The sequence below is a fragment of the Serpula lacrymans genome (genome assembly GCF_000218685.1).
Source record: "Serpula lacrymans var. lacrymans S7.9 unplaced genomic scaffold SERLAscaffold_3, whole genome shotgun sequence".
Lineage (NCBI taxonomy): Eukaryota > Fungi > Basidiomycota > Agaricomycetes > Boletales > Serpulaceae > Serpula > Serpula lacrymans.
The window spans coordinates 2,199,551-2,226,414 of NW_006763292.1; the positions used below are offsets into that span (position 1 = coordinate 2,199,551).

Below are 26,864 nucleotides of genomic sequence, written 5' to 3' on the forward strand. Positions count from 1 at the left end.
TTTCTCGAGAGAAACAAATCATATGATTAAGCAAATCCGTGTACCTACAGGATAGATAGCAATGTACGAGACTCACGTATCCTACCTGAATCATCGCCACTCGGGCCCAGCCAAACGTGAACAGGCTGTTCTTGCTTGACATATTAGGTATCATTCGTAGCCTTCTTTCTCTCTGATTTCCCTGACTTCGACATCTTGTGCAATCCTCCTTCTCTCTATAGTCCTGCCTCCCTTACTACTCCATACTCCTCCCGTAATTCCGCCCTTCTCGAAGATATGGTCGATGTCCTCTAGCTCTAGACCTTGTGTTTCTGGGAAAAATATGTAGACCAGGGGAACCCAGAGTGCATTGAAGATGGCAAAGATGACGAAGACGCGCCAGTCGATGTTGGCAATGGCGATGGGGGTTATTTGAACTGTACAATTGGCGACGTTGAGCACGACCCTTGACCAATGCCAAAAGCATTTTTAAATACTCACCGACTGTGAAGGTACATAACCAATTGAAAGATGATGAGAGTGAAGAACCGCGTGCTCTTATTCTGGTGGTGGATATCTTGATGTGAAGCAAGTGCGTTAGTTTTCTTTGATCTGTGAATTTAACACGATCAAAAACGTACTTCGGCGGGATACAACCAGGGCTGAAGAAACATGATTTTGTCAGACAATGTGAGCTGTGTTGTATGATATAGATATATACGACTTACAATTGGTAAAAAGCCCAAACCCAGAAAGATCTGGAAGACGAAGATCATAGCTGTGGCTCCATATGCAGCTGGCCTGCTTCCAGTTGAGAGTAGTATAGAGGTGATGATGAAGCATAGCGACAACCCTGTAGCAGACACCATCAGTAGGAATCTCCTGCCATAGCGATCTACAGTCTGGAAGAACAGAAGTCAATGGCATCTCTCTGACTATCAGCTGAGGTGCTTACCCAGAGTGGAATAAACGAGGCAAGCATATATGTAATAGCGGTACATCCGCCCAGTATGAGAGACAAATCACGGGATAGACCCATAGTGTTCTGGTAGACGATGGGGGCAAGATAGCTATGGAAGACATCTAATTAGGTGCTAGAGCCATGAAAACGAAGACTACCTCTACGCACTTGATCATGTTCGCGCTATATAAGAGAGGATTGTATATAGTAGCTGAAAGGAGTAATATGGCAGGTAACGTACCCTGTAAACTGTTGCATGACATTGATGCCGATGCACAAGCAAATCCTCCTGAAATTTCCTAGAGGGCCGCCTTGGAGAAGCTCAGCGTACCGGAAGGGACCTGGCAAAAGCACAAAATATGCACTCAGTATATCAACCAACAGTGCGATCACGGAGATACCTTACCTCCTGCACTTTCTTGCTCCAATGAAAACTCAATTTCCTTCAATTTTTGTACAACATCAGGGTGGTCAATCGAATCTCGATCTTCCAGCTGTGCCAGAACTCGTGCACCCTCTTCTCGACGGTCGTGAGCGATCAGCCAACGTGGAGAATCAGGGAGGACCATTCCCTGAAGTAACAGGCAAAGTGCGAATACAGCTTGGAAACCTATAGAAGGGTGTCATAGGTTGGACGCGTTTTGATGTGATTGGATTGTGTAGCAAGGATCTTACCGATTGGAAGTCTCCACTGGATTGGACCGTTGACAAATGAGAGACCATAATCCAGCCAATACGCCTTGGTTCGATATTACAAAACGACTGATAAGGCTGGCCCTCAGAGAGCGCGAGAGCAGACTCACTATGACGAGGCCAACGATAGTCACTGTTGAATTCAAGCAAACGAGGGTGCCCCGTATGTGACCTGAGCAAGTTTCTGATTGGTACACGGGTATGGATGATGCATTGAAACCATTCCCCTGGAAGATATTGACGATGGTGACGACTCTCAAAGACAAAACAGACTTACAATTCCACTAACAACTCTCCCAACATATAGCTGAGCGCGCGTGGTAGCGCTCGTCATAATAGCCTATCAGACAGTTACCATTGGAAGAGAGTGGATATTCGATGTTTATAGACTCACAGTTCCAATCAACATAGTAACTGCGCCAGACATGATCATGCGTTTACGACCGATGGCTTCTCCGAAAACGAAGACTATCAAGCTGCCCACTACGCATCCGATATCCTATTTGTCGTTGGTACACCGTCCATGTTAACTGTTGGTCCCCACTCACATAGATAGCCACCTATGAGAGTTGAGTATAAGTCATTATGAGGATGTGATGCACGACTTACGATGAGACCCTGTGCTGTGGGGTCAGGATCACCAAAATCTTTTCCAAACTGATTTGTAGCCCCGATCTTCATGTTGTGGATAGGATGGCGTTAGGGTGAGTTTCAAGGTTTAATCGAAAGGATGATTGAATAGAGATGACGCACAATACCAGACATAACGCCCTGGTCATAACCAAGAAGAAGGAAGCCTTGGCAACAACATGCTGATAACGATGGGGGGGTCAAATTGAAGGAGAACGTTATAACGAGCCAAGGTTCAAAAGCGCACCTGTGATTGCCCACACTAGATACTTTCCTTTCAGAGGTACAATCCACATGGTTTGCGAAATCTGCGTAGCGCTGTAGAAGACACGTCAACAGCGATACCTTCAAGTTAAATGCTCGTGTGGTTGAGACTTGGGCTTTGGGTTGCGACTCTAAGATTGGGCGTTACATACTCCGTTGCATCAGGTTCAGAGGCGCTATAATGTAAGTGGTCAAATGATCATACTCAAGAGGCTATTGGGACGGCCCGTGGACATGCTGCCTCCCGTATAAGTAATATGCGTTGCAGCTTGACCGGGCTCCACTTTCTTCCAACTTGAAACACTAAGCGTGGCACAGTGCATTGATATAGCTGAAAATGAAGAGAACAGTCCAGATAATAGAAATTTTTGTTGCGGTACTTCAGTGAGCAAGGCTACAAGAGCTTGCCACAAGAAACATTGCGTTAACAGAGAAACATTCGTTGAGAAAGACACAAGTACGGTTTATGTTTTCAGGTTCGCGGACTTGGAAATGGGCGGTCCGGGAGTTGCCGACTCTCACTTGTTTTGGAGTCAAAGGTTATGGATGTCTCTTGACCAGCTTCCTATATGACAAGTGCGGTAGACCGCCATCATGTGGTCAGCTCGTCAGCCACGTAGATATGGCCGTGTGCATTATAGGACAAACATGGTGGGTCAGATATCATGTTGTCTGGCGTATGATATTCCGTGCCGGTGTAGCGCTTGGAAAGGTATTCCTTATAACATTCAGCTATTGCGACCCTTCAGCTTGCCTTTGCAGTCATACACGCTTTTTATACCCGCCTTCAGTTGACTGAGTGGTGGGAGAACCTGGACAACGAGATCCCACAATGACTTCACGCGCATTTCCAACTATAACTGCCGTCAAGACTTATCTAATTGGCGGAGCAAGTTACTTGATCCTGCATACCGTCGCCTCCCATGCTAACTCGTGCGTTTGTAGGAAGGAGACGGTGCGGATTATCACGATCAAAAGCGAGGACACTGGATTATAGACAGTCCAATTTCCAATCCAATGTGCGTCTCTCACTCGAGCTGTGTATAACTATTAATCATATGTGAGCCACTCCCTTCAGGTCGCGCTACACACAGTACAAGACCTCTCGAGTTCAATGGGGAATCAATGTCTTGGGAACGTTTTGTGTAGAAATCCACGCGTCTGATGGTACAACTGGGTGAGACATGCTTCAAGGGTCACACTGCCAATATGCACCTCATGTCCGCCGTCCAGGTTTGCGACAGGGCTTGGTGGTCCACCTGGATGTTGGATCGTCCAACAGCACTTCAAGCGCTTCCTCATAGGAGCCGATCCTCGCGACACGAATATGCTTTGGGACCAGATGTACAAATCCTCGTTATTCTACGGACGCAAAGGTCTCCCTATTGCAGCCATCTCTTGCGTTGACCTGGCACTCTGGGACCTGCTCGGAAAAATCCGTGGAGAGCCCGTTTATAAGCTCATCGGCGGAAGGACGAAGGATTACCTGAGCTTATACTCTACCGGGCCGCTCCCTGCAGAGGCCAAGAAGCTCGGGTTTTGGGGAGGAAAGGTTCCCTTGCCGTACGGTCCCGATGAGGTGGACGGTTTGCGGAAGAACTATGAGTTTTTGGCCGATCACCGCAAACAAATCGGTCCAGATTTTCCCTTGATGGTGAGATCCGCAAATTTTAACATACTATGCATGTGATTGACCTATCCATGTAGGTGGATTGTTATATGAGCTTAAATGTACAGTATGCTATAGAATTGGCGACAAAATGTTTGTCGCTGAACATCAACTGGTGGGAAGAAGTTTTACACCCGGACGATGAAGACGGGTTCAAGCGGCTCAAAGCAGCCCTTCCTCAGGTCAAATGGACGACGGGAGAGGTCAGTCAAGGTCCTTGTCCGCAATGTTACTGAGAGCTAAATGACCTATTCCATCAGCATGAATACACGCGTTATGGATTCCGAAAACTCCTCGAGACGCATTCCATTGATATTCTCCAGCCCGACGTCACCTGGGTTGGCGGCCTCACAGAGCTATTAAAGATCAGTGCGCATGCTGCAGCATACGACGTCCCCGTTGTACCGCATGCATCGAGTAGTTACAGCTATCACTTCGCACTGAGTCAAACAAATGCACCGTTTGCTGAAGTACGTCGTGTTTCCCCTCCTCGATGTGTGCCGTTAATCTGATTTTGACAAATTCAGATTGTGTGTAATGCTCCAGACGGCAAGTCCGTCCAGCCTAGTTTTGGCAAGTTGTTCTTGAACGAACCTCTTCCTGAGAATGGGCGTATTGAGGTGTCTGCTTTCGACCGTCCTGGGTTCGGGTTGGAATTGAACCCGGATGTCAAACTCATCGATGCCGAGCAAGCACTCATGATGGGGACGGGAACTCATTGAACAACTAGACATTTGATGAACACAAGAGTTGAAATGTAGTAATACGTGCTTGCTTTTCTGGTCTGGGTAGAAATCTTTTTGCTTTTTTTACGGTACAATGCTCAGCAATCAATAAGCTTCACGAAAAATTACCGAATAACGTCATGCAACACTGAGTAGTCGTAGTGTATCATAGTGTGCTACGTTGTCAACTTAACAAATACAATGAAGGCAGAAAATAATTGAGAAATACATATACTAGCGGAATGTCCGCACCGCAGCTTCTGTCACAGAAGTTGCGGTGGTCAAAGCTAAACTCAAACTGACCTTATCTATCCGACAACCACACCTTTAACTGCTTGGCTAATTTCTTCGCGGCAACCTCAAGTTTCTCATCCCTCGACCTCGCGACTTCCACAATTGTCCTCTTCCTCCCCGTGCTCGTCAGCACCAAGCCTACTTTCCGAGAGGAGAATGATACAGAGAGGGCACTGAACGATAGCGGTGTGGGTCCTGCAGGCTTCTTGCCCTTCGCGCTATGGCTCGAACCCAGAGTCCCTACGTTATTATTTGCCCTGGACATGGCTGCCGTGGGCGACGGATTGGCCGGGCCGGCGATGCTGGGGTTGGTGTGGACGACTCCCTCTCGCAGACCATAATACCTCACGAGGTCCTCGAGTCTGCTGCGTGGCTGCATGAGGTCAAAGAGATCCTTGAAGCTTTCCTCGCGCTCGAGGTGGAGCTCGGAGTCGTCCATCATGACGTCTTCGCGGACTTTGAGGACGATGAAAAGGTCGAGGACTTGGGTCTCGCGTTGGACGGTGTCAAACGGATTTGAGGAGGGGACAGGAGAAGGTGCGGAGAGGGGGAAGGGATCGGAGGAGTATGGTGGGCGGATTAGAGAATTGTAGGCTGGGAGGTAGGTGGAGCGTAGGACGTGCATGCATGCTGAAGGGAGGGATTGTAGGTCAGCGACTATTCTGAATGAGAGGAATTGGTGGGACAGAGGCGACAGCAATATCCGAATACTGAAAGCGTGGCGTGCTCCAAACAGTAACACTGGTTTTGTGCCCCGCCACAAACACCACCACCCCTGAACATACGACATACCGCAGACATACCGCTTTGAGGGCGTAAGCGGAGCTCCACGGTTCCGCAGTACATGCCCTTCTCTCATGGTGCAAGCGTCATGTCACAGAGACGACTGTTGTCGAGTAGTAATATGCACAAGATCCAATAACTCACCGATGTAAAACGAGTGGTTGACGAGTCTCAGACTGGTTGAGAGCCAGTAAAGGGTCTTTCTCTGTCGCTCTATCCGTCCTTCGTCTATCCCATGTGTTTGTGGAAATGTCATATACACGATTTTGAGCAGCAAATGCGATGGTAGCGCTGAGAAGTTTGCAGGCTCATGGCGCTGGTGCGGGAAGGGCGGAGGCGGGACATTTGCAGAGCCTGCAGGGACGTACGGCGGGGGTGGAGGGTTCATGCACTTTTCGTCGATTATGACCATGATGAAGATGGTTTTGAAAACGAAGCTATATAGATCTGGCTGTCCGTTTATTTTCGGTATCAGTCCGTGTGCGCAGCTACGGGATTTGGGCAAAGATGGACAGGACTGCGGCAAAACCGGTGTGGTATCGGACCACGAGACCAGCGCTTTGGGACTTGTGTGTGATAACTGAGGACAGCACTGGACGTTAGCGCAGGAAACGGGATTGAAAGGACATGTTGCGGAGGTTTATATACCCAAAGGCTACTGCAGAACGCCAAGCTCTGAGGCAAGGCTGTCCCTATACGTGCAATTGCTTGTTTGTTCACTTGCTTGCATCGCGATTTCACCTGCAAGGTCACCGGCCATCTTTCTACCTTTACCACTTTCTTGTATTACTTTCATCTGCTTTTCTGCCTGTAAACCTGTGTACTATTGGGATCATTGTTGTTACCGGATAACCCGCTCTTCTTGCTATACGACAAACCAACCTTACCTCCGCACTTGCAAGGACCGCACCAAATATCTGGACTGTCAACATACAGGAAATAACAGAGAACAAACGCGATGCCACGTCGAGCACGCGTTCATTTCGTGTCGCTCAAGTCTTCCCTTGTCAACCTTCCCATATCGATATATGGCCCATTGCTCGAACGGTCCATAGTGCGTTGCGGCTCCCACATACCTTAGAATATGAATTGAACATACTTTTCGTAGAGACCGCAACATCTCGCCGTGCACCTTATATCAGAGTCTCAGAATGGTCAGAAAATAGAGGCATATGTCGGATGGACTGGCATGGCTTCCTCCTCTTCTCTCGCCCATTTCAACTCGCCCGACGCAAAAGAGAAGGGATTCGAGACAATTGAAATCGACCCGCAGTATTCACAAGGGCTTGGGTTTGCACAGGGGGACGTGGTCAGTGCGGTCACAAGGAAATTTACGTCGTCGTTCGCTCTAAACACGCATATAGGTCGAAATAGGACTGCTGCACGACCTTCCTCTCGCATCGACGGTCGCAACTGAGCCTCTCACGTCTGATGATTGGGAGATCATCGTAGGTTCTTCTCTTTCTGCTATATCATACGTTATATGCTCACTCTTGCTTTCTTTTCTAGGAAATCCACGCTTCGCATGTCGAATCGACCCTTCTTTCCCAAGTCCGTGTCGCCAAGGTTGGACAGGAGATCGATATCTGGGTCCTGGGAAGAACAAGGGTCCGCCTAAAAGTTGGTCTGTAACCTAGTTCTTGATGATCGCTGGAACCTGCTAAACGCTTCACCTTACAGTCTCCGTAGATCCTCCTTCAAAAAACAACGCTCTACTACTTACCACCAACACCGAGGTCAGCATTGCACCCAAATCGCGAGGTTCCTCATCTAGGCAGCAGAAACAATCTGCTGCAAACGGCCATGCGCTGGCCACCTCGAATCAGGCATCTACAGCCAAAAATGATGTCTTGAGTGAGGAAACAAAGTCCAAATTCGCGATACAAGTTGTACGCGTCCTTCCAGCCCGAGTGCTCCCTCCCTTGTCGCCTCCCTCATCTTCGTACACTCAATCTGAACCCCTCGCTTACGTCCATCCTCGCACTTTCGCGACTCTCACTAACTCACGGTTTCCACTCCCAGCTGACTCAGAAGATGTCTTTCATAAAATTACTTATCGTCGACTTCCTCCCCCATTGGATCCCACTAGCTCGGCTTCAAATCCCACAGAACCAGCTTCATCACCGGCACTCGAACCACGTCTGCTAAAACCAGGCGATAAAAGTGGAAGCTCACCTGTCGAAAAAGTCGCGACCGACACATTGTTTGTCGGGTGGTCGAAAGAGGTCTTGTACCGCCATATTGTATTTCCTGGTGGTCTTCAGAATGTTAATGATTGGGATATCATGTGGTGAGTGTTTCGGCCATTAGGTAGCTGTTTGAGAGAGTTGTAGTATGTTGTAGTGAAAGTCGTAGTCTAGGTGTCTAACGTTAATAATGTTCAAGGATCACAGCAACTGGAGAAGTGGAGAGGACATCCAATCTATTCTCGGAGAAGAAAGAATCCGAGCTTTCTGCTGATGATACCAAGTCCAAGTGAGCTCAGCTACCTTTATTTAGCGTGTCGTACTGACAAAGGCATCTCATTTAGAGAAATTCCACCTGCTGATTTTTTAGCGGGGGTCGATGAGATTTTGAAACAAGGCGAGGAGTTTTGCTTGGCAAACTATGCTGTTCAAGCAAGGAAGAGCGATGTGCGAGGCAGTACGTTTATTTTTGCTACCATGTGCTTTGGATATTGCTTACAATATTCTTTAGTATCTGCATTGTTGTTAACAGGTCGGTCAGGGACTGGTAAGACCTCCATCGTTCGAGCCATCGGGAAAGCAATGGAAGAAAACTCACTCACATATAGCTGTAAGAACATTCTAATCATGTCGTGTCTTGACGTCCCCCTGAACGGTAAACTTTTATAAGACATCCATTACGTCGATTTCGCCCTGCTCAGCACAAAACCAGTGCAAACACTCAAAAGTCTATTTCACTATTATTTCGCTATAGCATCGTGGCATCGACCAAGCATCCTCATCTTTGATAATATAGATAAAGTATTGAGCGCTGAAGTAGAGGTCAGTGATCAAACCTTTTTTTGAAACTTTTGTGTTTGACATCGCGGGACATGGATTATAGAACGTAGATTCTTTTAGAACGCGGCATATCACTGAACTCTTCATTGCTCTATTTTCATCTTCCGCACGTCAAGCGTCCCAAAACTTCAAAGCAATATTGATGCTTGCTACTGTTGAATCTCGCTCATCACTTCATCCACTTCTCAGTACGAAGCATATCTTCCAAGAAGTTGTTGATGTCAAACCTCCAAATCGAGACGCCCGTAAAGATGTGGGTATCTTTTACAATCAACCTCTACTGCGTCATCTCATACGTTGCAGATAATATCGCGGGTAATAGAGAGGCGGCTTGCAGCCGCTCCCAGTCTTAAACTGAGCCCAGATTCCCCTCCTGATTACACGACAGTGGCTATCCAGACTGAAGGCTACTGTGCGACCGATCTGCACGACCTTGTGTCTAGAGCCATCCACCAGGCCGTTATGAGGTTGGTAGAGAAAAATGACAAGGATAATCATGAGGTTTGGTAAAATCACTCATCAGTATCTCCTTGAAAGCTTATTTCATTTCACGTTAGACGTATCTTTCGATGCAAGACTTCAATGACGCCCAAGTCGATTTTGTCCCTCTATCTTTGCGCGACGTCCCGCTCCAGAAGTCAACTGTAGAATGGGCTGATATTGGGGGTACGAATGTTATCCTTTTCGGTCGCTGACGTTCCATGCTGATGTTTTATGATTAGGTTTGAAGAACACTAAGCGAATCATCAGAGAAACTCTAGAATGGCCGACGAAATATGCTGTCATTTTCAAGCAATCTCCACTTCGTCTACGGTCTGGGTGCGTAAACTCCTCTGTTTCTAGTGCGCAATTCCTCACTACTCTGATCACATAGCTTGCTGCTGTATGGCTATCCTGGGTGTGGAAAAACGCTTCTTGCGTCGGCTGTAGCAAGGGAATGTGGCCTTAATTTCATCAGTATTAAGGGCCCTGAGCTGTTAAATAAGTATATTGGAGCTAGTGAGAAGTCTGTGAGTTATGACAGACATTGCAGTCTTGCATATCGTCCTAAATATGTTGCATAGGTCCGAGACATATTTGATCGGGCTTCAGCTGCGAAACCATGTGTCCTATTCTTCGACGAGTTCGATTCGATAGCACCAAAGCGGTTCGTTAGAGAGGCTTACTCCTTTTGTTCATAAGCAGCTAATGACGCTACTTTGTTTTTAGAGGTCATGACAGCACAGGCGTCACCGATCGCGTTGTCAATCAGCTGCTCACGCAAATGGATGGTGTTGAAGGTTTAGACGGTGTTTATGTTCTTGCTGCCACTAGGTATGTTGAACACGCTTCTCAATGTGGCTTGATTACTTCTAACGTCTTATATGCCAGTCGTCCTGATCTCATCGACGCTGCTCTACTGCGACCCGGTCGACTTGACAAGTCTGTTATTTGTGACATGCCGGATTTGGAAGATCGCAAGGATGTGCGTGCTTGAATCGGAGGTCTTCTTGAAATTCGAGTTGACCATCGTCTTAGATACTGAAAGCTGTCAGCCGTAAGATGATACTATCGCCAGAGGTGGACCTCGATGAGATTGCGCTTGCCACGGACGGCTATTCTGGCGCCGATCTTCAAGCATTAGTATACAACGCTCATCTTGAAGTAGTGCATGAATCTTTAGCCGAAAACGAGTCGAGCCTCAATCTCAATGTCAGCTCTGCCTCGAATCAGAATCAGCAGCGCGTCGAGTTTGCTGTCGTGGGAGGTCCCGAGAAAGAGAAGAATGGGGGTATGACTAAAGCTGAGGAAGCAGCTCTACAACGGCGGGTAAGTATCCCTTTGTGTTTAACTGTGTCGATGATTTACTCGTGTCAACCAGCTACAACGGATAAAGTCCGCTGGGGACTCTAAACACACGGAGAAGGAGCAAGAAAAAATTGAGCCTAAAAGAGTACTTCTATTATCATCAGATTTACTCTTCAAATTCTTACTTTGTGATATTAGCACGAGATCACACAAGCTCACCTCCACCGGGCTCTCAAGTCCACACGTCCGTCCGTAGCAAAAGCGGAGCAGCAAAGACTGAAAAAGATGTGAGTGGCCACTCGGTTCTCGCTCTTGTCAGACACTTACTACCAGCAATTTAGATACAGCGCGTTTGTGTCAGACCGTAGCAGTGGTACCAAGACTTTCCCTGCCCCTCCAGATCCGGATGGCATAGGAAATCGGGTATCGCTCATGTAAACTTTTCATGGGACGTTGATTATCTAGCATCACCTTACCAACGATAAGCATAAGAGGTGCTTTGCAAGCTTAATGGTATTCGTGCTAAAATATTACCACAGCAATTGTGCTTCGAGTTGAATATAGATTATTCCTGTCTGGTCGAGTTTGGGCATGTCGGTCGTGCCAACAGTACTCATTGGGGGAGTTCCCGTAAAGAGAGTGTTCGGCAGTTGCTATCTGCAGGATTTCCCCTCCATTCAACTTCACAACTTCAAACTTATCGTGCTACAAGTAAAGTGTTTTACTTCAAAGTTCACATTCGTCTGTTAGAAGCAAGAATACACCTCATTCAGCCCTCTTTTCACTGACAAACTTCCACCACCCTGTCACGGTAGTCGACAACTAAGTCTCTCGATCTCAGGCTTTCTATGCGTGTAAGTGTGGTTGGTATCACTTCGCGTGTAATATACCTAGAAAGGTCTTTGAAACGCTGGGTGAGTTCTATTTTGACGTGAGTTCACCAAATAGTAACACTGCTACCTTTTAGGACAGATCATCCTGAACTCAGTTCCCCGAACTTCTAGTGCGATTGTCATTGCGGAGAAGAGTCACCTGTGCCATCTAAACTTGGGCGATGATGACCGAACCACTTCTATGTGTGGTTCATCATTTTGAGTTCTTCTTCGTATCAGAATCTTCTGGTGAGACCACTGTCCGTTAATGTCGTGGTAGGTTCCGGCATGGAAAAGACAACAAGACCTTTCAGGAGACCTTTTTTTGTCATTGACTATTCTTTATAAGTACATTCACTCGGCATGGATGGCGACCGCTCTTGGATGACCCTGTAATTGTTCGTGAGTAAGATGATCAGCGTCTAGAAGGTACGCAAGATTCTTGATTGCCTAGCTTCTGAGCTATTCGAAGGCCATCTTCATTTCTGGTCGCGGATGCAGTGTACAGCAATCCATCCATCGTGATATCTTCAACTGACCCGGGCAGAACTTATATAGTCCCCCATCTATTTTGGTCGCAGATGCACTATACAGCAATCCATTCATCACGATATCTTCAACTGACTCCGCCAGAACTTATATAGCCCTCCATCTCAGCTTGGTCGAGGCGTTAACCTCTACTCTCACAATCTCACCCACCCACCATGCCTGTTATGCCTGTAGAGGATCTCATGCGGGGACCTTTGATGGGATTCTTTATTGGTATGCTGTGAGTATCCAAAGACAAGCCTTCGGTTGGGCTTACACGCAGAACGAATTTGGTGCACTTTTTGGACATCCCCATGGATTCCTTCAGATTCTACGGCATTACATGCATTCAGGTGTTTCTGTATTTCCAACACCACGCGAAAGACCATTGGGTTTTTCAGTCTATTGTACGAGCATCGTGTCCCGCTGAATGCATTCATATTAGCCTGTCACTGATTTCTTGGACAGATCGCAGTCCTATGGTTTAGCATTTACCTTTGTGGACTTTTTTGAGCAACACTAACAGCGCTGCTTTAGGATATTGGAAACATTCCACGCAGTGTTATCAATGAGCGTAATGGATCATTACCTCGTTAGAGGCTTCTCAGATTGGGAAACATTGCTGCATGTAGATTGGTACGTCCCTGAAAGGCTTTGCCAGTTAGCATGTCGGGGCCAATTCTTTTCCTTGCTATCCGCCAAATGTCATCAGGGAGATGACAGTAAGTAACCGAGAAACATTCATCATCTATTCTCTAGCTCATATCTGGCGGTCTCAGGTCTTGGTCGCTGTATCGGTGAGTCTTTACTGACTACAGTGATTGTTTCATGCTGACGACATGCTACAAGTTTTTAATCGCATTCCTTGTCAACCTGTACGAATTTTCTTCCTATGCATACAGACAAACGAGACTTATCGCAAACAAGCTATTATGCCTGGCGAGTAAAGATGCGTGCGTAACACCAAAGGAAGCATGGGAAGCATGATAAACTATGCTAATTTCCGCTGGTTAATTTCTTTTAGTCAGCTCCAAAACATGGATCGCTTCTTTTCTGGTAAATCCTTCAAGTCTTCCTGACACATCTTGCTTATTCGAGAACCTCTTAGAGCCTGATTGCTGCCACACGATTTGGTGCTTCATAATCGATTTCTTGTTTAGAAGCACAGTGCACTGACCATACACTCCAGCCCTGGGCATCGTTATCTGCATTTACTTGTAACCAGCTCTGCCCAAGTTCGTGAGATATAACATTGACACTTGACAACTTCAGCGTGCAATATCAACGATCCTGGTTCCTTGTGATGGCGAAGTCTAATGCAAGGTCCTTTTGCATGATGTATACCATTCTCTCACCTTTACTTGCAGGATCTGCTAATTTCTGTTATCGCCGTGATTGTCGTACATGATTTTCTGACAGCATGTGTTATGGCCTATTATTTACACAGAGCACGGTCAGGTATTGGCTGGTAGGTACTCATGCTTTGCGAGGCTGCATTATTAGTGACATCCAAATTCTTAGCTCGAATATTGATGGTCTTGTCAATAGACTCCTAATCTACATTGTAGGCACTGGTGGTTTGACTTCGTGAGTATCAGGATATGTGACACCTATATCATCCTGCCAGTGTCTGACTTCTTTTTTTCATTCAGAGTATTAGGGTTTATAGCCCTAATAATGGTATGTGAATCACGAATCACGAGTCTCATGGAAGAAAGCTGACATCCAACGTATAACCATGCGAATTGTCAGTTTATGGAAGAGCAGCACACTCTCCACTTCAGTGGAATACTCTTGGTGCAAGTGAAAAGTACGTCTTTAACGACAGTGTTGATTGAAGAATATAACACGAACATTGTAGTATACGCCAATTCGATCTTGACCTCGTAAGTATCAGCCACAACCTGATGGGGATTCCATTCAAACGCTCTTCTCCAGACTGAACGCCCGAAAGTACAATGCTCGGGCACTTTCTGGAAATTTTATCGACACATTCGCGCTTATGCCTATTGGTCATGACTTGTCTCAGCGCTACAAGGAATCAGGAGGTATGTTGCTTTTTATTTCTCCTAAATTGACATCTACACAAGTTCACCGTGGTAACAGGCAATTTATGATTAAACAGCAGTCATCCGTCTCATAAAGTAATATAGTACTGCCTATGCATCATCCTGTCAATGTGATATCACCTTCAGTGCGTCGACTGAAGAGAATCATGCACCTGCATCGTCATAAGGCTCCGGTATTGGTAAGTTAGAGGTACTGGTAAGGTGGCATTTCTTGCATCAATTTCCTCGCGCCCAAGTCATAATCAGTAGCAGACAGTTTAGGTTCCCTAGCGACCCCTCGTTCATTAAATCTTGGACCTTCGGTCTTAATGCAAATCCTTCCAATGTTCAAATAATTTATGATAGGATGTACGCAATCGCCAAGGTGAACCTTCCTAGCTTAATGTATGTACGATGCCAACCTTTCAATGTGATCGTTCTTCCCACAGGATCGACCTATGAAAGTAGTCCACTACACAGTACTTACTATGGCCAAGAATCACCTGGGATAAACAAACATCGGGGCTATTGTCAAGTCAGTCAAGCTCGTGATTCAACCGTTATCATAAATGGGCCCTGCATAGACATCGTTAGCGCATCAGTGGGGAGTCTATCTTTCATCTCGACCGGTTTGAAATCGAACGAAGGCAGAAATGCTGCCCAGATAGCTACAAACTCATATGCGGACAGCTGCGCACCAGGGCTATCCGAACAGTCAGTTTCACGCGAGAGGGCTCAAAAAAAAAAGCCTGTGAGAGGACATACCATAGTCGAGGACCTGAACCAAAGGCGTGGAATTTTGGCTGAGAAGGCTTTATAAACTTTCCTTCAGCATCCAAGTGCCGGGCAGGGTTGAAATCCGTAGCATCAGAGCCCCAAACCTGGATATTGTTTTTTTCCCTTTAATGACATGGAATCGATCAAGGTGTGGGGAGTCACCTTCGGGTTACGCATCATTGAAAAGTCGGACCATAAGATATAGTCACCTTTGGATATTCTAACGGGTCCATATCCGTACTCGGGTATCGCAGGTAGTACATCGTCACGAAGTGCAAGACGTGCGTTTTTGGGAACGCCAGGCCAAAGCCTTAATGTCTCATAGAATACAGCTAGGTGAATGTGATATTTCTGGAAACAACAAGCAGCATGAAAAGAGACAAAGTCATGGACGTGATGAACACACATACCGACAATTCACCATATCTGGTAACTTCTCCATCCAAATCCTTCAGTGCCAAAGCTTCTTCGCGCATTTTGTCGAACCACTCTGGTTTGCGGGACATCTCATAAAGGGACCAACCAAGGACATTCTGGGTATTGTCACGACTGGCGAAAAGGAGAGTGACCAACGTGTCACGAAGAAAGTCAGGGTCTTTGGCGCCCAGGCTGGAGTCGCTAAGTAGGGTAGATAAGAAGTCGCCTTTGTCTTCGCAAGACATCTTGCGGTCCTGAATAATGTTATTTACTATGTCGTACAGTTCACTGCGAACCAGGTTGAAGGCTCTTCGAGTGCCAGTAAACTGATACATAACATGACTTGAGAATGAAAGTGGAGACGAGTAAGATGTTCAGTGCTCACTATTTCTGTTATTTGCCATAGAGGATCGTACAGACGTCTGCATAGACATGTAAATGGTATATCCGGTCAAAGAAACTAGAGCTCACCCTGAAGATATGTGATTTAGAGTCATCACTGCATCCATCATCCTGTCGGGCGTGCTTAGGCAAGCAGGGTCGGAGGTGAGCATATTAGTCTCCACACTCATTGATGTTTTGCAAAATATGGCCAAGACAATTCTTCCACAGAAATCTGTGCCAAAAAGATCATCAAGGCGGTACTCATATTTTTGAAAGCCATACTTACTATCGAAATCAACCTCAAGACCGTCTTTTGCCGCTGACGTTAATAACTCTTTCGCGACAGGAACAATCTACGCATAACTTGAATATTCTAAGCGGTCAGATTGTCATTAAAGGCACACCTCGCTCATGGCACGAGACACGTGAGAGTCAAAAGTCTTTGAAATAAATATAGGTCTTCTGCAGTCAGTATAACTGAGAAGATAAGAGTGAAAAGAGCACACAAACTTGGTCACTTGGCGGGATGCTTTCCATCGAGTCCCCTCGGTTGAGAATGCGCTTGATACCCCGGGAAATTGACGAAACATAGCTAAAGCAGTTGGACCTTTACCATACCCAACGCCATCCTCTAAAAGAACATCTTAAACAGAGAATTGATATTATTTTTAGCGAACGGCTTACGCTTCCTTGTGTGTTCAAGCCACTCTGGCCGATTAATGACAATATTGCGTCCCCAGCCAGGCATCGTAAAGGTAAAAAGTTCCCCATATTGGTGTTCCAGTTCTGCCAGATAAAACAGCATCCTCTTTCGATGAGGGAGGAGCTGGATGAGATTGCCGAGTAGTGGTATTCCACGAGGACCAGGCAGGTCTGGCCTCGATTTCGTCCCAAAGTAACGATCTGGATAAGCCATTGCGGCGACGACAACCAAGGAAATCGTGGCTGCGAGGGCTACCCAAATATCAATGTGAGATTCAAAGCCTGGTAGCTGCATAGTGAGTATGAGGCCCGAGTAAAGAGTGTAGGTATATATCGTAAGCGCGATAGATCCGGTAGCACCCAAAGCAATGTACAGCATCTCCAAACCTGGGGCCGTCGCGCCGTACCGTAGCATCATGATGGAACGCAACAAAAATAGCTGTCGCACTTGAAGGAATCAGAACGTTCGGGGGTGCTACTATTTTGTCGACCTGTCATCAGTTGCAGGAGATAGCATTTCAATGGTAAGTAATGGGGAAGATTCTGATAGGACAACACGCTACCAAATCAGCCAGTGCGAATTGTCGATGGCCTACTACCGCTGGCGACCCACATGCATATATATCGGGCATCGGCCTTGCACTGCGTTGATATTATAAATATGAGCGCACAACGATGCTTTAGTAACCCCTAATAGAATGCTCTGTCAGTACCCTACAAATGAAACGTACCTGCGTCTGTATCATATAGTTGGGCTCACTCGGACTACTAGTAGAGTTCGGCGCTCGGCGCTCAACATGAAAGAGTGAATTTGATGATAAGGATGGCTATATCGGCAACCAAAAAAACTACTCCAAGTTCTCACAACACGGTGAACTTACCACGTTTATCAAGCCTTGGAAATTTATAAAGGCCTGACCATAAGACAACTACAAAAAGGGAGGACCATCAGAGCGTTAGTACTAGAAGAGATATCTCCAGTCCTCGCTTTTCTGAGCTGACAGTTCTCTCAGCGGCTATCTGTGCCGAAACGGCAACCTCATAGCGGACCCTCAAAAATTCTCAGCCTGGTCCGCTATTCATTCAAACTCGTCTCTTCTTCTGAAATCTGATGTTCGTGTATAGAAAGTAGATGCAGAATGTACAAGTAACATAATTGTTCCATAGATACCACAAGTACTTCATCAACTCTCCTAAAAGGGGGCTTCAAATTGATAGTTCCCACCTATCGACCAAATCAGTGAGCGTCTGATTTGATACAGGTCTTGAACCTGAAATACAAGTGTCAATCAAAGACCAGGTGATACAATTTAACCCCACAAATATTTGGCCAGCGTTTACTCAGACTGCGGTCTACAAAAAAAAAAAAAAAAAAAGGAATGCAGTATATTGTAGCTTCCATTAGCCACACCAGCCACATCAAATGATATAGAGGTGCAACAAGTTGAGTAGAAAACATACTCTACAATTAAGTCCCAAGAAATATGAAGAAAATAAAAAGTACATTTCCCAAAAAGATTCGATGCGAGTAATAAAACGTCAAGACTAAGCTCGAATGTGACTTTACCAGGCCATAGCAGCGATAATTGACTAGAGAAAACGACAAATGGATCAACCTTGCAAATCGAGGGAAATCTACTGGGTGAAACAGACCACTAACCTTTGGGTAATTCCTCACAATCGCCTTTCTGATTTCATCCATGATCAACACACCCAAAGCAAAGCAGAACGGAAGGCCCCAGAACATCCTCGGTATAGGAGCCGTCCCAAATACGCTATTCAACCCCGGTCCGTACAGGTTGACGACTGCGATGAGAGCAGTTCCGATCATGCCAAGAGGGACTACGAGGTTGCGACGGGGACCCCAAAGAGGGTTGGAGTTTAGGATAGACACACGTCGGTTGCGCACAGAAAGCAGGCTCCCACACTGCATGAACACGATGGTCACGTAGCTAGAGTTGCGATCGATCGTCAGGAACGGGTATTGTTAGCGTGAACAGGGTTACATACTAGATGCACTGGCCGACGTTAACGAGTTGCGTCAGATCACTTGTCGAATGGCCTTTCCACCCGTCCGTCCACTTGTTGTAAACCAGGATAACGTCGTAAAAGCTGAGGCCATGTTGGTGCATGTACAAGAACCACATACTCATGGCACACGGCCATATCATCAGCCCTATGAACTAAAGCCAACTATTAAACACAGGCTGCACTACCAGGGGAGAAAACCACGTACAAAATAAACCTGCACGAAAAACCGCCAATCACTCAGACGGTCAGTCCTCGCGTTCCGCGGCTTTCGTAGCATAAGGTCTAGGCAGCAGTCAAATGAAGGCCTCAAGAACGTGAGCGAGCATAAACCCTACCCGCTTCAGGCTTCTCGTACATCAACGAGATCGACATGACCACGTCGTTGGTAATACAAAAACAGACTTGTAAGTACGAGCTCATCGGGATTTGCATGCCGAAGAAAACGGTTCCTAGCACTGCCATGAACTCCGCGTAGCTTCCAGCCTAAATTAACAATTGTCAGCGAAACGTCCACAACACGGCTCTGATTGATATGTAGAAGCTTACTGGCGTCAAGTAGAGAATGACCTTTTTCAGATTGTCAAATACAAGCCGTCCCATTTCAATCGCGACAGGGATGGACGAGAAGTCATTGTTGAGGAGAATGAGGGAAGCTTCATAGGCATAGGGGCACATGTTCAAGCTCTGCGCACCGTGGCATACAACTAGCCCTGCTCACCTGCTTCTTTCGCAACATCGCTCCCACTTCCCATCGCAACACCAATATCGCTAGCTTTCAGAGCAGGTGCATCATTAACCCCATCTCCTGTGACCGCGACGGTATTGTCTCCGCGGGCTTTGATTTCTTCTACAATCCTTAGCTTCTGATCAGGGGTCGTCCGTGCAAACACAATTTCTGTATATCGACCAACAATGATATTCCAATCTTCAGGACTAAGAGAGGCTACATCATCTCCGGTCAGAACAAGCGATCGAATCGGATCGTCTTCAGACGGTTTAACCGCAGAAAGCGGAACGACCGAGAACTCCTTGGAGTAATCTGAAACCCTGATATTACTGATGGTATCAAGATGATCTTGTGTGACGATCCCAACCTGAAATTAAGGGTAAGCGCGACGACTCTGAATCTATACAATGGTCAAATACCTGGCGTGCAATGGCCACGGCAGTAAGCTTGAAGTCTCCCGTGACCATGAATACCCTAACGCCCGCTCTTCTAATCGTCACAATGGCGGACGGAACATCGGCACGCGGGGGGTCCCGAATACCAATGATCCCAACCAGCGTCAGTCCTTGCACCTCCGCATACATCATCTCCTCCATGTCGTTTGGCGATACATTCGTCTTGATGCCATCCAGCTGCTTCCGACAGAGTGCGAGCACACGCTGTCCTTGATCAGACCATTCATTTTGTAAAGCAGATATGCCTCGTCTCGCATCATTGCCAAAGGGTACGATGGTACCATCTGTGTTCATGATGCTTTCGCATGAGGGAAACAGAACATCTGGAGCACCTTTGACGAGCAACCACGGTTCAGAACCTTTCTCACCCGATTCTTGGCAATGGTTTACAACCGTTAACATCCATTTATTTCTGGAGTTAAAAGGAATCTCGAAGGTCTTCTTCCACGAAGAAAGTAGAGCTGTAGTGTCGACATCAAGACTAGGTATAGACAATGACTGGGAGAAGCGCAGAACAGCTGAATCTGTCGGGTCGCCTTTGACAGTAGGCTCTTCGATGGGAAGGTTTTCTGATGCAGCGTTAAATTTGGCACCATTGCAAAGTCTAGCAACCATGTGTAAGGCTTTCAATGCTGAGAATCGACCAGGTTGAGAAGCACTGGAAACTACTTTTGATATATCTCCAACTCGTAACGATCCGTCAAAAAAAGCGACATCTTCAATAGACTGATATATAGCTTAGCATCCATTCAGGTAAAAGATACTGAAAGAACTTACCATTTCTCCTGCGGTCAACGTGCCTGTCTTGTCTGAGCATAGGACCGACATGCACCCGAGTGTCTCTATGGTTGCTAGATTCTTGACGAGAACGTGACGTTTAGCCATGCGTCTCGCGACAACTGTCAAGGACAGTGCGACACAAACAGGAAGTCCCTATAATAGCACAATTAAATTGATTGTGTTAAACCAAAGCATCGAAAACAGACCTGAGGAACAAAAGAGGTAAGGCATCCAATCGAATTAATGATAGCACCGCTAGAGGTCTCGTAGCCAGGAAAGGATGTCCTGAGCCACACGCCCCAAAGGAGGATAGATATACCGAACAAGGATAATGCAAGGCCAGATATGATCTTCGTAAAAAACCAGACCTCTCGCTGGATAGTTGTCATCTTGAACTTTGTGTCACCAGACATCGACACGATACGACCCATTACTGTTCTGTCACCAGTAGCAAAGACCACTCCTGTGCAGGTCCCTTGTACCACGAATGTAGACGTGAGTGCAAGGTTGCGTGTCTCGAGTACGTTGTCGGAAGTCGCGTCTACGGCCCCAGGAACCATATCACTTGGGGTGAATCATTAGGCTGGTGAAAATTTGATTAATTGAACGCTACTGTTACCTTTCTCCGGTGAACAAAGAACGATCGAACCGAAGATCGGGAGTCACTTGAACGAGTCTCAGGTCGGCAGGTACGCGATCCCCAGTACTCAGTTGGACGACATCTCCAACGACGACGTCTGAAGCTGGGATAACCTGTTGCTTACTGTCTCTTATGACTACAGCCTCTTGAGCGACAAGTGATTTGATGGACTTCATGATACGAGAGGCATTCCAATCCACAAAAGCGTAAAACGTCGCAGACACGATGATCACTAAAATCTGAAGTATATGTTAAAGAGCGGGGTAATATGCAAACAACAAACATACTAATAAGACCGCAACACCGAGATTAAAAACAGCAGGAGATGGAGCCCCTAGCGGTTCATATGACAGCTGAGACCATTGATGAGGACGGAAAGTTACATGGAATTAAAGATTACGTACCAGAGACAATATAAACGCAATCCACATGAGGAAATTGAAACCCCCAAAGATATAGTTGATAATTTTCTTCCAGTACTGAGTTCGAGGAGGTGAGAAGACATTTTTACCACCTTTAGCTCTGCGAGTGACAGCTTCAAACTCCAGACCAACAGATGGGTGACTCGAATAGCGCGTGAAAACCTCTTCCGAGCTGATGAGATGAACGTCAATATTCACAAGACCTTCAGTGGAGTCCTTTGAAGGTTTTGACGTAGGTTTTGACGTAGGTTCTTGGTCATCAATGCGGACAGAGAGGGTACGGTAACTGAAGAGACAAGCAATTAGGTGAAACCATTGAGCGTTATCAACAGACTGACCTGATCTGAACGTCATAGCCGTCTGAAGAAGGCTGAGAAGTACCTTTCGGTACTTTGGGGAAACGTTCCATTGAAGACGAAGTTGGCCCTATAGTTTGTTCGGCCTTAATTATTTATGTAGCCGCCTCAACATCCCTTTAAAGATAGGACGAGTTACCATATCGCGGAAGCGACCTTGAGCGGTTTTTGCTATTCCATAGCAAGGCGCTCGAGTGCTCTGCGTGTATTTCGCCACAGAACGCTGTCAGTCTCATCAGCATGCTGATATTTTGATATTTTGATGGGATACATGCGCGCAGCCGTGAAGCAGTCGCTGTAAATGACCTAGAGAATCCATAACCTCTCAGTTCTCAATGAAAGACACACTGACAGAACAAAGGAGGAAAGGAGTGCGTTAACCTAACCCTACCGAACAGTGACTGGATTACATAATTCTGGCGGCATCCCGCGGCTGGCTGGGCATTTTCTCCAGCGCCTCTGGAGACCAACGTTGATCTCATACTGTGACGCTCAAGTTTCAACTGTGAAATGCAAGCATATCGAGCAGCACGAGTATCGACGTCAAATTGGTCAAGGCGCGCCATATATGCTGACCGTGGTATCGTCGTCCTAAATAAACCTTCAGGTCTCGTCTGTCAAGGTTCGAAGGATGGAGGTCACGGTAATGAGGTAGGTATGGAACATCTATAATGTAGTAATTAATAGCGCACTTATAATTTCTCACCAAGAGCGACGGGCAGCGAATGAGAGGGGATAAATTCAATGAGTTATTGCAAGGTCAGTGCTGTCGATGAATGAAGCTCTGGACCGTTTTCTGATCGCCGTTACTCAGACCTAGAGAAATATCTAAAGCAGGACAGTCTTCCACACCCTGTACACCGTTTAGATAAGGTGAGTTCATTTTTTCGTCTTGTTGGACTGCCTGACCATGATTTATTTCATTAGTCTTGCACTGGAGCTCTTGTCTTCGCTCGTAATACTGCCACTGCCAGAGAAATATCTCAGCAGTTTCTCGCACGCACAGTAGAAAAGACGTATCTTGCCCTTGTCAGAGGTGGCGAGAAGTCATTCCCCGGAACATCGGGAGAAATTCGAGACGCTCTTGAAATTAATGACGGTCGAGTATCGATAGGCAATAGCTGTAGCGCCAAGTTTGCCGCCACGGATTGGGAGCTTATTGGCCATTCGGTCAGTTCTCAGAGTTTGATCGTGCAGCATGGATGACTGAGTTCTTTTTACACAGCCAGAAGCACCTTTGTCCTTGCTCAGATTGAGACTGCACACAGGCTTGAAACATCAGCTCCGCGTCCATCTAGCCCATGCTTTACGCAGTGCGTGATCCTACGGCTTTTTCTTCTGCACTTCTCCGATTGACTATCGCTTTTCGGTCGATCTCAGCTCCTATACTCGGTGATACAGTTTACACGCGCAGTACACCGTCCGAGAAGATCGCTGGCGTGACCACAGTCCCTGAAAACAGAATATTCCTACATGCATCACACATCTCGCTTAATGTGAGTGTTATGGATTCATCAGTTGTTCACTATCTCACCCCTATGTTAGAGGTATAGGAAATCTGGACCGAGCAAGCGTTTCCGCTTGGGTATCACAGCCCCTTTGCCGAAAGACTTTGTCAAAATCTGCGCTGATACGGGCATTCGTCTTGATAGCAAAGATATCTCTGGTGGTTTATTTATCGACGGCGAACCAGTAGGTGAAGAAATCCCCGACATAGAAGGAAAGTGGCTACGACACGCTGCTCGACGATAACTTGGAATATACACTTCTCGTCGCTGTTCGTACAATGTTACAAGCATACACCTACCACTACTAAAAAAAAGTACAGCAAAGTCTTAATAAAGTTCGAAGTTATAAATAGTCTTGCAATGTGGTCCACACCCAGAAGCTCACCCGGCAAGCTGGCATATAATGGAGGCGATAGTGTGTCCCCGGTTGGTCCGTTCATGACGGTTGCTGTTGACCATGAGGGGGAACCTGCACTTGCCCGTCTTGTTGTGCCTTTAACCAGTTGCCCACACCTACCGCTATCGCTCCGACAGCCTGCGCAACACCTGATGCCAATACGGTTCCACCAGCACCAGCACTAATTGCTGGGATGGCGGGCAGCGTACCGGCGGTAATCAGGATTGCGCTTAATGTGCTCATGGCCGTAGGGTGTTCGGCGGTGAGGAAGTCTAGGGCATTGCAAGCGTTCAACAACCACGTTGGTGCGTTTGAGACGGATGTTAAAGCTAGTAAAGACCGATGAAACTAAGGTCAGACCGGAAATGATGTGACAGAACCGACGTAAACCTACTGTTTTCGTTGTTTATTGATAACGAAGAATCCATAGTCCTAGAACGTGTTGGCGTTGGCTTTGTGGTGTCTATGGTCATGGAGCGGGTGGGAGTTGGTGGAATTGGTGGAGTAGGTTTCGAGAAGAAATCTGTAGTCATGGAGCGAGTTGGCAAAGGTTTTGAGCTCATTCTCCTCTTGGGTACTATGATTTCTGAATGCGTTTTGACAGGAGCAGGACGATTCAACTCGTCAACTGAACATCGCTCCTTCAAAGTCTTTTTCCGGGTAACCCAGAAAATACCTGATGATTTGGTATGGACCTGCACTGGCTCCGTCGCCGTGATATCAATGTCCCCTATTGTAACAATGGAGCGCATCAGCTTTTGTTTGTCTCGACTCTACACGAAGACCACAGAAGACTTACATCCCATGTTCATCATCGCAATCTTGAACTTCTTCCAGCTCCACCTGTACTTCCCTCCGTTCACCTTCGCCATCACCTTCTTCAACTCCTCCAGTCTGACTTTCGCCGTCTCGCCCATGTAATGCTGAGCTACCTTGTGCCAATACTCCTCCGGCACCTTGCGTTCGGAGCACCCAGCCCTTATCTGTCGCAGCCAGTCCTCTACCGGAGCGTCTTTCTTTGGGTCACCAAAGAACATCGGTGGGTCCGTCCAAGACTCATAAATTGGCTCGAGGTTGAATTCTTTGATTTTGAATGCGTCAAGCATTGCGAGTTGAAAGGGTAGGGAAAAGAATGTGTAAGTTGTGTGGTGGTGGTGGTCAGTTTGAGCTTTCAGCTACAAAATCTTATGACGCTACTGCGAAGTCCTTAAAAACCAAGCTCGGCGCCTCGTTGATGCGGCGCGGCTCCATGAGGCCAGCTTCTGGGTGGGGTAACAAGACATGTGTTCGGACCTCTGTGCATAAGCGCAAATGAAATTCCGGCATCATCAAGATCCCAAGTACGGAGGACTCGAAAAAGGAATTTTCGAAACGCAAAACCGAACTCATGCAAAACATGAGGTTGTGGGTGCCCCAGCGCCAGGTCAATACTAGACGCATCCAGTCTGTATTAATGACCCTTCACGGGGTGTCTCATTGGCTGTGCCTATACGAGTAAGTTTGAAAGACTATCACTCAATGCATCAACACCGTTTCAGAACAGCCTTCGACGTCGGAACACACCAGCCGGAATCTCGAATGGAATCGATTTCAAGAAGCGGGAGAACACCGGTGTGATAGTTCAGAAGTATTATATTAGATATCATACATGAATCTTCCATATGTAGATAGAGGAAAGACGGCCCCCCAAACGGAAAACTATCGATGCTGAGATGGCGCTGATTACAGTAGTAGAAGGCATGTGTGGATTGATGCATCATGGAAACCCGTCAGAAAGGGACGAGCCTTCGTAGAACATAATGGAGCTCTGTCCATTTGCCAACAGGGCAAGGTTCGGTCACTTTTAATATGCAAATTCATATATTAGCCTGCTTGACATGCACTGGGACGTACCGAACATTGAAGAAATCTGTGCGCGAAGCAACCTTTGCCTACCTTTCGCGCAGCACGGCTGCTAGTGTCTTCCTGCTCATTCTCCGACAAATGTCTTGCCGGAGTCAACTGAGTCTTGTGTAGTCCCAAATTGGAAGGTCCTGCACCAGCCTCGCTGCTTCCGTCCAGGGTGTCAGCTATGCAGAATATCAGTTTCTGGGCATTGTGCTCGTTGCGTCCTTTTGAGGTGTTGCAAGCATAAGTACAATGACAGGATCCTAAGGAGGAAAGTCCATGCCGTCGTAGCCAATATTGGATTTTCGATGATCTGGGCTTTGTATAGACCGATCTTGGTGGCGTCCGTGGAAAATGCGGAAGGGACGGGAACCTGTAGGGAGAATGGAAGCCCTTGTTTGAGAAATGCCACGATATTTTTTCCACCTCGGCCGCTTATGGGTCCAAACGCACTCTGTGTGGTTGCGCCGCCCTTTTGATTTCGGACGCTGACCGGGGAATGTGTGTCCCGTAGACAGTAAGAGTATTGGTCAGCATTGACTGCAGAGACTCTGCTAGGCAGTGGTCGTGATAACCGATAACGAGGCTGACTACGCTAGAGGGTGCACAGCATGAGGCGATTGAGCCACGATCGAAGGCTCTCTAGCTCCGAAGGTAGATGATCTTGGACTGCCTCTTCCCGCAAGTATCGAAGGCAAGGTACCGCAGTGAATCTTAAAAGGTGGATAGTACCTTTTAGGGAGCGAAAGCTTGAGCTAGCACTAAGACAAACTCACTCATAATAAGATTCATCGTCGTTTTTCCACATGAAGTTCCGTATACAATAGGTGCTAAGTTGACCAACATTTCCCTGCAACGCAGGCACCAAATGAAAGTATTTAATGTGCCATATATATAGTTCCTGAAAATCGCCTTTTATCGTGAAGGAAAGGAGAGCGATGAAACCCGACGCACAATAGATCGCCATAATGATACTCTGAGTGGAACTCAGTTGGAGGAGAATCGGTTTGCATGCGCATTTTAGATGATCACCGATTAATTTCAATTACATATGAACTCCAAGCCAACGTGACTGGGAAGACACTTGATCGCTTCCACAAAACCGTCAAAAAGGCAGTATG

The 26,864-nt window shown here is 46.7% G+C and overlaps 8 protein-coding genes across 8 annotated transcripts; 4 read left to right on the top strand and 4 right to left on the bottom strand.

Annotated features, from left to right (window-relative positions):
* On the bottom strand, window positions 1-2,559 carry SERLADRAFT_413433 (uncharacterized protein; the record flags this gene model as incomplete). The annotated part of the gene is made up of 16 exons (XM_007314726.1): window positions 1-416; window positions 481-556; window positions 621-641; window positions 708-881; window positions 935-1,049; window positions 1,109-1,123; window positions 1,182-1,281; window positions 1,347-1,550; window positions 1,616-1,679; window positions 1,744-1,860; window positions 1,911-1,973; window positions 2,028-2,132; window positions 2,182-2,193; window positions 2,243-2,308; window positions 2,387-2,445; window positions 2,511-2,559. 16 exons carry the CDS (start codon window positions 2,557-2,559, stop codon window positions 151-153), a joined length of 1,506 nt encoding a protein of 501 aa, XP_007314788.1.
* A 523-nt stretch (window positions 2,560-3,082) lies between these two features.
* eno1 (enolase) lies at window positions 3,083-5,039 on the top strand (the record flags this gene model as incomplete). Its single annotated transcript, XM_007314727.1, has 8 exons — window positions 3,083-3,239; window positions 3,290-3,416; window positions 3,473-3,546; window positions 3,606-3,704; window positions 3,761-4,181; window positions 4,235-4,399; window positions 4,457-4,666; window positions 4,724-5,039. The coding sequence occupies 7 exons, from the start codon at window positions 3,360-3,362 to the stop codon at window positions 4,916-4,918; spliced, it is 1,221 nt and encodes a 406-aa protein (XP_007314789.1).
* Window positions 4,960-6,611, bottom strand: SERLADRAFT_459201 (uncharacterized protein; the record flags this gene model as incomplete). Its single annotated transcript, XM_007314728.1, has 2 exons — window positions 4,960-5,845; window positions 6,143-6,611. 2 exons carry the CDS (start codon window positions 6,408-6,410, stop codon window positions 5,226-5,228), a joined length of 888 nt encoding a protein of 295 aa, XP_007314790.1.
* Window positions 6,612-6,956: 345 nt separating this feature from the next.
* On the top strand, window positions 6,957-11,250 carry SERLADRAFT_434515 (uncharacterized protein; the record flags this gene model as incomplete). Its single annotated transcript, XM_007314729.1, has 21 exons — window positions 6,957-7,052; window positions 7,107-7,307; window positions 7,363-7,446; window positions 7,508-7,622; window positions 7,679-8,288; window positions 8,384-8,473; window positions 8,529-8,641; window positions 8,717-8,794; window positions 8,855-9,006; window positions 9,068-9,277; window positions 9,328-9,525; window positions 9,582-9,690; window positions 9,747-9,843; window positions 9,899-10,034; window positions 10,089-10,171; window positions 10,234-10,338; window positions 10,396-10,489; window positions 10,543-10,833; window positions 10,886-10,957; window positions 11,011-11,099; window positions 11,154-11,250. The coding sequence occupies 21 exons, from the start codon at window positions 6,957-6,959 to the stop codon at window positions 11,248-11,250; spliced, it is 3,120 nt and encodes a 1,039-aa protein (XP_007314791.1).
* A 1,816-nt stretch (window positions 11,251-13,066) lies between these two features.
* SERLADRAFT_413437 (uncharacterized protein) lies at window positions 13,067-14,355 on the top strand (the record flags this gene model as incomplete). The annotated part of the gene is made up of 13 exons (XM_007314730.1): window positions 13,067-13,087; window positions 13,140-13,165; window positions 13,237-13,268; window positions 13,323-13,345; window positions 13,402-13,429; window positions 13,485-13,530; window positions 13,580-13,680; window positions 13,734-13,799; window positions 13,865-13,892; window positions 13,965-14,022; window positions 14,074-14,098; window positions 14,151-14,260; window positions 14,303-14,355. The coding sequence occupies 8 exons, from the start codon at window positions 13,516-13,518 to the stop codon at window positions 14,353-14,355; spliced, it is 456 nt and encodes a 151-aa protein (XP_007314792.1).
* A 305-nt stretch (window positions 14,356-14,660) lies between these two features.
* mox3 (putative monooxygenase) lies at window positions 14,661-16,958 on the bottom strand (the record flags this gene model as incomplete). Its single annotated transcript, XM_007314731.1, has 12 exons — window positions 14,661-14,716; window positions 14,748-14,763; window positions 14,819-14,963; window positions 15,026-15,141; window positions 15,200-15,388; window positions 15,448-15,780; window positions 15,840-15,876; window positions 15,926-16,070; window positions 16,125-16,191; window positions 16,243-16,278; window positions 16,345-16,469; window positions 16,523-16,958. The coding sequence occupies 12 exons, from the start codon at window positions 16,956-16,958 to the stop codon at window positions 14,661-14,663; spliced, it is 1,701 nt and encodes a 566-aa protein (XP_007314793.1).
* Window positions 16,959-17,644: 686 nt separating this feature from the next.
* On the bottom strand, window positions 17,645-22,004 carry SERLADRAFT_446026 (uncharacterized protein; the record flags this gene model as incomplete). The annotated part of the gene is made up of 14 exons (XM_007314732.1): window positions 17,645-18,130; window positions 18,201-18,492; window positions 18,551-18,723; window positions 18,777-18,853; window positions 18,907-19,054; window positions 19,118-19,224; window positions 19,290-19,665; window positions 19,718-20,418; window positions 20,518-20,686; window positions 20,740-21,097; window positions 21,153-21,412; window positions 21,461-21,526; window positions 21,578-21,695; window positions 21,934-22,004. The coding sequence occupies 14 exons, from the start codon at window positions 22,002-22,004 to the stop codon at window positions 18,104-18,106; spliced, it is 2,943 nt and encodes a 980-aa protein (XP_007314794.1).
* Window positions 22,005-22,415: 411 nt separating this feature from the next.
* SERLADRAFT_459213 (uncharacterized protein) lies at window positions 22,416-26,451 on the top strand (the record flags this gene model as incomplete). The annotated part of the gene is made up of 9 exons (XM_007314733.1): window positions 22,416-22,602; window positions 22,662-22,710; window positions 22,766-22,824; window positions 22,879-23,121; window positions 23,177-23,264; window positions 23,332-23,447; window positions 23,497-24,185; window positions 24,251-24,586; window positions 24,656-26,451. 7 exons carry the CDS (start codon window positions 22,462-22,464, stop codon window positions 23,701-23,703), a joined length of 903 nt encoding a protein of 300 aa, XP_007314795.1.
* Between the last annotated feature and the right edge of the window lie 413 nt (window positions 26,452-26,864).